The 12,243-nt window shown below is 42.9% G+C and overlaps 1 protein-coding gene across 2 annotated transcripts in view; it reads left to right on the top strand.

The window, feature by feature from the left end:
• The first annotated feature begins 1,950 nt into the window (after positions 1 to 1,950).
• The window catches only part of B3GLCT (beta 3-glucosyltransferase), a 76,982-nt gene continuing 66,689 nt past the window's right edge, over positions 1,951 to 12,243 (top strand). For both annotated transcript variants that reach the window (XM_075050640.1, XM_075050639.1), the window contains exons 1-2: positions 1,951 to 2,178; positions 10,613 to 10,674. In XM_075050640.1, the coding sequence (XP_074906741.1) occupies positions 2,091 to 2,178; positions 10,613 to 10,674 (150 nt within the window). In that variant the 5' untranslated portion in view covers positions 1,951 to 2,090. The remainder of the gene's footprint in view (positions 2,179 to 10,612; positions 10,675 to 12,243) is intronic.

Below are 12,243 nucleotides of genomic sequence, written 5' to 3'. Positions count from 1 at the left end.
GAATTATTATTCTTGAGGCCAGTAACTTAGTGAATCAGAATGTCAGCAACAAGCAGTTGTTCTGTAAGGCAAATAAGCTGTGGTTGCCAACACCTGTGTCCCATTTCCCCTCTCTCTCCAACCCCCTGCAATATAAGGGGGGTAGCAAACACATAAAGCAAGTCTAATACCCCAAGGAAGTCTGGCTAATGTATTTCTACTGAGATAGTTTTAAAGAAAAGTGTGAAGTCTGCTACCAAGTTACAGTGATATAGATGTTCTTGCTTGAACTTGCAGTGAGAGTGAGCGTTTATCACTGTGAAAAGATTTCCATTCATCTTCAAAATCACCTCTCTGGCATACTTAAGGTACCCTATTGTAACCACTAGATCTGCCAGGAAAAGAATGGAGTAGATCTAAAAGCTGCAGAGTTTTGAGGAAATGTCCAAGTTGGGTTGCATGCTTTTGGCCTTACTGGATTAAAAATGTGGGAAGTTTATGGCACAAACTGGACATTGCACCATTTGTCTCCAGTGAGATCTGTGCATACTGAATGGTTGGCTTTGTAGGAGAGGCTCTATGGAAAGTGTTTGATGAGAAAATGAGTACATATAGACCTGGCTGGAACTCATGTCTACGCGTACTCAACGTGTAAGGAATAGTTGCCGTGGGGCACCAGGTGTTATGCTCAAAATCGTGTTTAAGGGCAAAGAGGAAGCACGCTTTATATGTAAGTAAATGGAAGAATTTCTTGTTACTAGAGTTGAAATGTGAAGAATCTAATAATTATTAATACAGATCTAACTGCTACAGAAAAAGAAAGAATGGCAGTGCAGTGAAAATGTTATACACACTGCTGGGTTTCTGGTGCTTTTCCTGCTCACCCTTCTGTGGCTCCCCTGGGTCGGAAGGTTGGCAGGTTCATTCTGGGGTGTATGGGGGTGTCACAGCAAGTTGTCAGCACGTGGAGCGCTCCACTGGGACAAACCTGACGTTCGTGTGTGTGGTTTCTTCTTCCTTGCTCCAGGATCCCTGTGGGGTCATTGTTTGTTTGCTAAGAAGGTTTTACACTCCCAATCATTCTTCGTTGGTCTGCAGCTCTGTTACGTCCAAATTTACTGTCTATATCGTGACATTTATGCATGTTAGGTATCACTTTGTTCTCTGTGTGATCGCTAAAACCAGTGGCTCCTTTAACCTGCTGCATTTCTTTAACCAACTACGGGCGAGTTGTTTGTCGCTGCGGAGTCTCCAGTGCCGAGGTTGTGCCCACTCGTGTCGTGTGTCCATGCTCTGTGCTGCACCCCACGTCTCCGCTCCTGGTCACACGGGTAGTTTTGAAGTGGCTGTCTGGAGGCGTAATGTACTTTTTTGGGGTAACAGTTTGTGAGGGTTGTTTTAGAGATGACTAGGCCACTTGTTATTGTGGAGCAGGTTCCTGCCAGAGTGCTGGGTATCACTTGACTGACAATACATAAATTTGTTTGTGAGAGGAGAAAGGATGAAGCTAATAACAGAAAAAACCCTATTTTGTCTAAATTGGACAACCTACAAACCTAAATGGAGGACTCTCCGTGGAGTTAATAATCCAGCACTGAGACTTAAAGACATTATTGTTTTGGGTAGCCGATGCCGGCTGATCAATAACGGCTACAGAGAGCTACGCCGAACGAGGATTACTTCGGGTTGGCTATTTAGTCCAAAACCACGTACAGGGCTGCAGGAGCTCCGGCTGCCCCCGGGAGGGCCGGGGCCCGCAGAGCGGCCGCCTGCCGCGGGCTCCGGGGCGCGGCGGGAGGCCGGAGCCGGCGGGGAGGCGCCTGCCCCGCTGCCGCCCGCCAGAGGGCGCCGCGGTGGCCGCTCCGCCTTCCCCTTCCTCCCGGCGCTGGCGGCCGGTCCTGCCGGGCCCTGGCGGGGCGGAGGGAAGGGACGGGAAGGGAAGGAAGGGAAGGAGGGCGGGCTGGCGGCGGCGGCACCGCCACCAGCCGGAGGCCGCTCGCCCGCGCTCCTGCGGCAGAGGCGGGCAGCCGGGAGCGCCGTGCCCCTCTCCTCGTCCTCCTTCCCCCCCACACCACCCGCCCGCACCGTGCGGCTCGGCGGCCCTCGCCAAGATGTCTCGGGAGCCCGGCTGCAACCGCTGGCTGCTTTTCGCTGCGTGCGCCCATCTCTTCTTCCTTCTCCCGCCGCTTCGCACCCGGGGTGAGTGGCCGGGGGCCGGGCCGGGACGCCATGGCGCGGTGAAGGGAGGAGAGCCGGGACGCTCGGCCCCTCCGCGGAGGTGCTGAGGGGGAGGAGGGCACGGGACAGAGCTGGAGAGCTTTGGGGGGTGTGTGGGGGGGTGCCGGAGCCGCCGCCGCTTCCTCACCCCTCTGTCCCGCCCCGTGAGGGGCAGCGGTCGGGGAGGCGGGAGGTTCCCCTTCCCCCGAAGTTTGTTGGCGGGTTGGGCTGGAGCGCGGACGGGGCAGCGCGGGCTCCCCTCAGCGGCCCCGGCTCTGAGGTGCCGGTGGCGGCCGGCGCCGGGACCGTTTCCCGCCCTCCGGCCCCCGCGGACGGCGGTGTGTGGGGACGGGCCTCTGGGGAAAGCCCCCGCTGAGGTAAACCGGTCCTGGTGGGGCCAGCCGCTCGGGTCAAGGCAATCTTCGTTAAACAGCTAGCTAAAACCCACCGCGAAGCCACTCGTGCTGGTGTTTGAAATAGCGCCTTACTGACCGGGTGTTGCTGGGGGGAGGTGGAGAGGTAATACCGCCCGGTTAAAATGTCAGCATAGAGGAAAGATAAAAAAATCTCACTGCTGTATTTTAGAGACGCTTTTAATGCGTCTAGGCAGGTGCGAGATGATTAAAAGAGAAGGGTTAGTAACGTGCCAGCAGTTGGATCGCTACAGGCTCTTGGAGTTAGGGGCTGTTGCAGTGTGTGTAAGAGGCAGAAATAAATGTTTACATCTGCTCTGTTTCTCACTATTTCTGTTTCTGAATGTTTCCATCTCTGTCAGCATAGGCTTGTCAGTTTGTTCCGAGCCTTTGGATTTGATTCTCTCCTGCTGCTGTGGCTTGTGGATCAAAATCCGGCAGGGGAAACCTAGTACAAATAAATCCTGTTTTTAGCAAAGTAAAACTGTGATATTTTGATTTTTCTCTTGTAAAACACTTTTTATTTCACCTACACAGCTTGGTTTTCGAAGGAGTCCTAACACTCTACCGCTCTTCCTGAATATGTATTTCATTCTTTCTGGGATGAGTAGTTTTGCTCCAGTGCTTCAGCAAGGTACTATAGCACTTGTAACCTCAAACAGATTGTAATCACAGTCCGAGAATAGCAGCTTCAGTTTGCCTCATGTGTGTATGTGTATTTATTGTACATACAGGTAGAAGGCAAAAATGGAAGAACTTGGGTTCTTGCTTGTGCAATTACCTCTTGTTTAGTAGGTCTCGATTAAGCTTGTATAGAATTTTTTCACCTGAAGCTTATTGCAGTATCATGGCTTTCTTGTAGTTTTTAAAATATCCTTTTATATTAAAGTCCTTTCTTTCATAAATACCCCATGCTTTTGAGATGGCCAAGGTAGTAAGTTTGTAAAACAAATCAGCTTTGTCTTGGAAAACAGAAATAATTTGGATTGCATTTTACAGAAGAAAACAGCTTGTCTGTTGGTAGTTAAGTCATTTCATAAATTCCAGCTTTCAGGTGGCAGCTTGCGGAATGGGAAAACATATTCGGATTATTTTGTTTGGTCTAACTTCTAGAAAATCAGAAGGGATAATGATGATGCTTTTTCCTCTACTGTTTTTCTTTGCTCGCTTTTTATAAAGGTACTGGTGTGCACAGCACTCATTTAGACATTTCAGTGGTTCACAGTGGTGATTTCAGCTGCCTTCTTCCCATATGTGCCATTAGCTTAAAGAAATTTAGTAAAGAAATAAAATGAGTTGCTTTTATTTTATGAAAAGCTTCAGATGCTGGAAATTTGCTTGCATCATCCCTTCCTCTTCCTCCTCCCTCTTGCTCTCTCCCCATTTTGGGTTGATAAATCTGTAAGTCTTCATTCTTACCTGGCTAGACCGGGGTCTTTGATGCTGCTAAGGTAGCAACAATGAAGAAATATTATAAAAGCTTACATGTAAATACATGAAACTAATTTATTTTGCTTGCTAGTGCTCCCAGGCTGTTTCATTATCTTCCATGATCTTCCATGCTGTCTCTTTGACTGACAGCATCGGTGCAGATTTTCTCTGGAATTGTGTCAATCCATAGAATATTATGTTCTTTGAAAACCTGGGAGGGGGAGGAAACCCAACCAACCCCCAACCAAAACAAAATTAGGCCTTTCATTAAATTATAATTGGAAGTATAAAGAAATTCTGTTTTAAGTATTTTGTCTGCTGTGTACAATGTAATCAATGGCTTTCATTATTTGAAGTGGTTATTATTAGTCATGGTTTTGCCATACATAAGTCATAGAATCATAACTTTTTTGTAGCTCATTGAAACTGACCCACAGCCCAGTGAGGTGATTGGAATGACTTGGGGGTCAGTCAACCTTGAATCAGACTGTAAAAGAGGAAGATAACAGAAGTGTTGCCTTTCTGCCTCAAAAGGATTTTGTCTGTGAAAGCAAAAGAATTAACTCCTCAGTTTTTAACATCCTTTGCACTTAAAGGACATATAATTGTAAGTGTTTGGAAGTTGTTTACACTCAAAAAGGTAGTACTGAAGAAGGAGTTACTTCTACATTTATAATGTGGCATTATATCATTATATATATTTATACAGTATCTTGTATTTTAGTACTACAGTACTTGCATCCATTTTCCTAATAGTTTGTTGGCACGTACTCCTGCAGTTCAGCTGCTGAACAATGACAGTAAATGACTGAGTTTTAGTTTCTAGTGTTATAAGCAAGTCTATTTACTCACCAAAATTTTAATGGAAATAATGGAACACTTGAGAAAAATAATTTAAAGGAATTGAAGCTGCTTATATTACATTCTCTGATTAAATTTCCAGGTTTTGAATGGATCCAAAAATGTTGTCTAGCTTTTTCAGTGGATTTTAGTCCTGCCTTCAAAAGAAATAAAGATAAGTGATGAAAATAAAGAGCTTTAAAGTCTTTCTAAAATTTCTTTCCTTTTCTTACTTATCCTCAGTTCTTGAGCATTTAGCAAAAGGAGGGGAGGACTGGCAATTGACACATTCAGCTTCTGTCTGCTTGTGCCAAGTGATGTGAATAGCTACTTCAAAGTACATAACGCATTAAGTAATGAAGTGACAAATACAAAATTATGGGTTACATTTAAGACAGTGCCTTGCTGTTTTTTTCTGCTTTAGATAGCTTTGTTTGTGGGAAATCATACAGTTAATCACCCTAGTCTTTTTGGTTACAGTGGTGCCTCCACAGTTTGAACTCTTACCAGCTAAATGGTTTCTTCTTGCAGTGTATTTTCTCTGTGCTCTGTGCTAAGTCAGTGGTCCACCTGAAGTATGCTTGTGTTGCATCAAGAAACTCAAAGGGACTGGAGGAAATTCTGGGTTTAGCAAAGGTACCTCTATCTCCAGAGATTGATATGTGTCTTGGGGAGTTCTGGACTGAAAGAAATCTGTTGCAGTTGTCTGAATTAGTAATGATGTTTGGACATGAAAAGTTAGTTTTGTTATAGTAGCATTTGATAGCTCCCCGATACAGGTCATCCTTCTTTGTGCATGTGTACTTTACACACAACAAAAAGATACCATTGCCACAGGGAGTTTACAGTTTCTACAACTGATCTGGTCATGAGCTGCACGTTTACTTAGAATTTTTCTATCTGTGGTCCAGTCCTGGGCACACCTTTTCAGAAATCTCTTGGGAGTGAGTTGTGGGTGGATGAATTAATCCTAGGGATGTCCACTTGCACCCAGGCACTGTAGTTCCCACCTACCCTGTGGCCCCTTTGTTGATAAGTCATATGTCAGCTAGACGTACCACGTTCTTCTCATGCCACCCTTTCCCCAGTAAATGCTTGGAAGAGGATATTTATTTCCAGGCTGAGAGATCAGGTTGCTTAGCCAGAACAGTCTTGCGATGTGTTAGTTAAGACTTGAATTTACCCCACAAATGCATCCCAGTTTACTTCTGAAGACTGCTTTACTTGTATCAAATTATGTGCGCCTAACAGATTTGCTAATAAGGTAGTACGGGGGCCATGGCATATTTGTTGCTAAAATTAATTCATACAGTCTGCCTGAGTGAAAAGCTTCGTTATTATTGGGTGAAGACTCTTGAGGCTTTTTTGTGGTGTCTTCAGGGGTCTGCTAGTCTGTTCAGTGAATGGTTCTTCAGTAGTTCAAAAATAGTCTGAACAGTTCTTGTCTTATCATTAAAATGTATTAGCTGGGAAAAGTCTTCCTGGAATATTAAATGTAAAAGATACCAAGTCATTTTAATATGTTTATTTGTTGGAAAAGAAGGGGAGACTGCATGACTGAAATCGCTGGGAATAAGAATAATGGTATAGAGAGACTTTAGCATTCATCACAGGTACTGGTTTGTTTAATAAATGATGTGTGTGAGTGTCAAAGTTGCACTGTATGTCAGGGCAGCTGCAACAAAAGTCATTTTTAGCCAGGCATATTCAGTCTACCGCTGTCCTCAGCAATACAGAAAGATTAATATGGGAGATGGTGCGGGAGAGCTGGTTGATTTTCAAGGTTCACCTCCTACAAGCTCAAGAATGGTCCTTCCCCACATGCAGGAAGGCAAGCAAAGATGTCAGGAGGCCCACATGCATGAACGAGGAGCTGCTGACAAAACTCAGACATAAAAAGGAAGCACACAAGAGACAGAAACAGGGTCAGGTCACCCCAAGACAATATGGAGACACCATCTGAGAGTGCAGGTATGCTGTTAGGAAAGCCACAGTCTACCTGGAGTCGAATCTGGCAAGGGATTCAACTTTTGAAAGGCAAGAAAAAGGGCTTCTACAGGTGTATCAGCAGCAAAAGGGGAGACTAGGGAAAACATGGGCCTGCTTCTGAATGGGGGGAGGGACTTGGCTAAAAGGAGGACATGGAAGAGGGTGAGGAACAAAAAACCTTCTTTGCCTTGGTCTGTACTGGTAAGACCCACCTTCAGCAATCCCAGGCCCCTGAAACTCATGGGAAAGTCTGGAGCAAGGAAGAGTTACTCTCCCTGGAGGAGGACTAGGGAACATTTAAGCAAACTGAACATACAGAAGTCCACAGGACCTGATGGGAGGCACCCACAAGCGCTGACAGAGCTTGACGATGTCAATGCAAGGCCACTTTTGATAATCTTTGAAAGGTCATGGTGACTGGGGGAGATTCCTGAAGACTAGAAGAGACCAAATGTCACCCCTGTCTTCAAGGAGGGCAAGGAAGAGAATCTGCAGAAACTATTGGTTGGCCAGTGTCACCTCAGTCCCTGGGAAGGTGGTGGAGCAACTAATCCTGGATACCACTGCCAGACAAGGAAGGACAAGGCAAATATACGAAGGACCAGAAAGTGATTTGGAGAAGTCAGTGTGGTTTTTTGAAGAAGCCATCATGCTTGACCAACCCAAAAGACTTCTGTGATGAGACGACTGCCTTCATGAATGTGGGGAAAGCAGTGGATGTTGTTTATCTCAACTTTAGCGAGGAGTTCAATGCTGTCTCTCACAATGTCATACACAAACTGATGAAGTAATAGTAGATATGTGGACAGTGAGGTGGATAAAAACTGTCTGACTTGCTGGGCTCACGGGCTCTGATCAGTGGCATGGTGCACTCCAGGGGTTGATAATGGCTCCAGTAGTGTTTAGCTTCTTCATTAATGACTTGGACAATGGGACAAAGTGCACCCTGAGCAAGTTTGCAGAGGATGCAAAATGAGCAGGAGGGGTTGACGCACCAGGTGGTTGTGCTGCCATTCAGAGGGACCTCAGGACACTGGAGAAATGGGCAAATGGGAAACTTGAAAAACCAAATTCAACTAAGGGGAATGCCAAGTGCTGCCCCTGGTGAGGAGTCACCCCATGCACCAGTGCACACTGGGGACACACTGCCTGGAAAGCAGCTTTGCGGAGAAGGACGTGAGGGTCCTGGCGGGCAACAAACTGACCGTGTACCAGCGGTGTGCCATTGTGGCAAAGATGGCTAGTAGCCTCCTGGGCTCCATTAGGAAGAGTGTTTCCAGCAGGTCAAGGGAGGTGATCCTTCCTCTCCGCTCAGCACTGGTGAGACACACCTGCAGTGCTGTGTCTAGATCTGGGCTCCATACTACAAGAGAGACATGGACATACCGGAGTGAGCCCATCAAAGGACCATGAAGATTATTAATAGATTGGAGTGCCTGATGTATGAGGAGAGGCTGGAGGAGCTGGGGCTGTTCAGCCTGGAGAAGAGAAGGTTCAGGGAGGATCTTGCCAACATGTAAATACCTGATGGGGGGCAGTAAAGAAGACAGAGCCAGACTCTGTGGTGCCTAACGGGACATGAGGTAATTGGCACAAGCTGAAATACAGGAAATTCCATTTATACATAAGAAATAATTTTTGGTTTTTTTTTTTTACTCCTAAGAGTGATTGAACACTGGAAGAGGTTGCTCTGAGAGTTTGCGGAGTCTCTGTTCTAGGAAATACTCAAAACTTGCCTAAACAACATCCTGAGCATCTTGCTCTGGGGGTGTTGGACTAGATGATCTTCACGGATCCTTTCCAACCTCAACGTTTCTGTGGTTCTGTAATATGAAGATGAAGTAGGTTGTTAAAATAATTCCCTGAAGAGCTTTATCTGTGCTCTCAAAGACATAGTATGAAACAGGTCTTTTTTTCCCAGGTTATCTGAGTATTGTTTCATTTGTTTCAAGGATCATGTGCATTAATATTTTATAAATCTTGGAAGCAGTGTGGCATGGGTTATTGAATATTATGGAGAGAGAGGCAGCATCTCTTGTCAATCACAGTTGTTGCAGGTCTTGTGTGCTGTTCCTCAACTGCGTATTAAAAACTGAAAGTCCTGAAAATTCTGCTTGCATTCAGTTTTGTGAATAAACCAAATTTATGAGGTGATACTTCTTCAGGTTAATACTATGTAATTCATACATTTCCCAGAATAAGGGTGGTTTGTGTTGATCTTGTAATTAGGATCATGTCAAGTAGAAGAGGTGGATCTGGTTTGTGTAGGGGAAGATATTCCTTATCTGGAGCTGTAAGTACTGTTATGTTGGAAGAGAAGGAGGAAAATGATCAGAACATGCTGTCAGCAAGGGGTATAATAGGCAGATTGAGGTATTCTCTGTGCACTTTTGAACTAGAAGTGCAAAACATTTTCTTGAGGACAGCATTGGGGGGGACACTCCTACTTGCGCTCTGTTTTCTTCTTCCTGGCTAAACGCCTTATTGAAATGTGGCTATGGTCAACATGAGTTCTACTGCGTTAGAATGATTGGGGGTGGTTTGTATCTAATGGTGTGAGTTGAGATTCAAGTTAGTCAAGACCTGCGATGTCACTGTGAAACTCAACTCAGACACTTGATGAAATTTGGTCTCCAGTTGAGAGAGCATAGGGGTATCAGTAGTCAGAGATGGAGCACCACAGGCTTTGGATAATCTTGTCTTCTTGTTTTCCTACATTCCAGGTTTCTAGCGTGTCAAAGGAATTGATGTTTGCTAGCAATTCACTTTGAAATCAATTTCAAGGAATAAGTAATTTAAACTTACAGTGAGACACTCCACTTGAATCTGCTGATACTTTTTTTCTGCCCCAGTTTTTAAGAAAACCGTCTATTTGACCATGATGAGTAGTATCTTGAGTTTCTTCCAAATTATAGCAATTTGCTTTCATTTGCATTTCTTTAGTACCTTTAAGAAAAAGACTCCTTATGAAGAATCTTAGCAAAGCTTTCTTATGTTAAATGGAACTACTTTTACAAACAAGCAAGCTGAGACAGATTGATTAGATGACTACATCAACATGGAAAAAAAAAAATATCCAAAACCAAACCAGAACCCTTTATTATGATTATTTTTCTAATACAAACCAGAAGTGTATGCATAGGGTGGTGTCAGTATAAAATGTTTGAGATAATGCTAGGTCTGTGCAAATTAGCTATTACGGGTCTCTGTTCTTTTTGTAAGTGTTTATTTGGGTCTCCTACATATTAAGAATTTTGACTGTTGTTCAAAGACAGCATTCAAAGCGTATGACAGCGATCTTCAAGTTTGATAGAAATTTCCATCAGCTGCTGTCAGTTCCTGTGATTCCAAGTGAAGCTTTGGTAATCCAAATTTTAACCTAAAGATAGAGTGGAATGCAGATCTCCCATGTCATAGCACTTTATATTGTTGTCAAGTGAACTACTGGACTGAACAGATTTGAATTATTTTTTTTCCAATGGGATTTATTTGCCTTGAAGCCAAGATAAATTGGCTTCACATCAGAGAGTGATCTTTTCAGCGATGTACGGGAATAGAATTGTCAGGCAGCAAATGTTTAAATTCCCTAAGAACGGACTGTCTCGTGTTCATAAAGATTATTACCAATATAGTATCATTTAATGTGAAAATCTACGTAAATATTTTTTTCTTTTGCTGCAGAACTTTGTCAAGTGTGAAAATGAGCTCCTATAATATGAAAAAAAGTCTGCTTTTTCTTTCAGCTTTTGCTGTAAGTGTAGTTCCTGAAGGTGCAGAAGATAAGACTGAACTACCAGTGCTGCAGGTAATAAATTTTAATTGCCAGAGCAGGAACATTTTACAGACATTATAAAATCATTCAGAAGAGACCAGAGCAGAAAGCCTAACATCTGTGACATTGATTAGTTTGATCACTGACTTCAGTGGTACTAAATGTCATATAATGTCTTTCTGTTCTGTGTGGCATATAAGAGACCTTTAATGGCACACAAGTTACGTGTAGCTCTACTCTTCTGGTGTTACTGGGATCTTAATTTCATCCTATGGATTCTTAGAATTATAAGAATAAACTTACACTTGGCACTTTTGATTTCTTTCTTATGCTGTTTTTTCTGACTTACATTGACATTTGTATTAAGAGAATTAGATTTTGGGGGTTTTGTTTTGGAACAAAATTATAATTTAGGAAACAATTTATTTACTTTTTTCCAGCATTAGCTGAAGAGTGCATCAGAAAATTACAGTAAAAAAAAAACTTGGCAATTTTGCCTAGCTTCTACAAGTTGATAGTGTTATTGCTGTTAAGAATAGGTTTTGAGTATATAGCCTTTATTAGTTCAGAGACAGGTTTTGCTTTCTTCTTGGTTTTGTTAAATATATAATACATTGAGAGGGAAGTGGCTGCCTCTCCACTAAATAAGCATTATTACATATTGCTACCCAAGTCATGGCTTAAGTAAAGCTTGCGTATGAAATTTCCAATTAACAGATTAGAAGAACTAACGGTCAGAGCTAGCCCTACTGTTAAACAGGTGTTAGGTGTGTATGCATGTATGTCCTTTAACAGACTTCTGTCTACTGATTTTTTAATATGTAAATATTTGTAACAGATATTTGTGTACATATAAAAGAGATTTAAGGAAGGAAAATGAAAAAAAAGTACTGGAATGAATCAAGAGTTAGAATCTACAACTGCCATTTAGATCTAGTAATCTCGCATCAAATGCAATAGAAGTATGGTCGAAGAAGTGTTTCTAAATAGTTTTTTGTTTTTGATGATGACTGCTATACCTACAGTGTTTTTCATAAATGAAAAAGATCCCTATTGCAAACTGCTGATCTGCTGCAGTGTCTGGGAGACTAGGTAATGTAAGCTGCTGTTTGTCAAATTCCATTACTGTTTCAATCCAGCTGTTTAATGTTATCATTCTTATATAAGATATAATTTATGAAGGCTTTCCTACTATTTTAGAGTTTCAAAACCTTCCCTCAGATGAAGTCAGAGGTGCATCCTAGAACTCTTAAAGCCAAAATCTTTTTTTCTTTTTTTTTTTTTTTTTTAACATTAACAGGCACATAACGGGCAACAATTGGTTTGTTTTCTGTTTTAATAAAGCCAATTGTAGAATATGGCTTGTTCATCACACTGTGTACCACAAAACATACTTTTTCTTTGCTTAGAAAATTAATCTTCCCATGTTGTTTATGATATAGGTTAACTTAAAACGTGATGTATATTACGCTGTAAGATGGTGGCAGTACTGTGTACAGTCACCAAAATAACTTAGTCTGACAAGAATTTTTTTAAACTTTATTGACCCAGACACCAAAAAAGGGTCATAAGCATGGATGCAACACAGTCATTCTTGAAAAG

Source organism: Buteo buteo, chromosome 18 (assembly GCF_964188355.1).
Source record: "Buteo buteo chromosome 18, bButBut1.hap1.1, whole genome shotgun sequence".
NCBI classification, from domain to species: domain Eukaryota; kingdom Metazoa; phylum Chordata; class Aves; order Accipitriformes; family Accipitridae; genus Buteo; species Buteo buteo.
The sequence above is the reverse complement of the archived record's forward strand: the minus strand, read 5'-3'. Positions and strand labels throughout refer to the sequence as shown.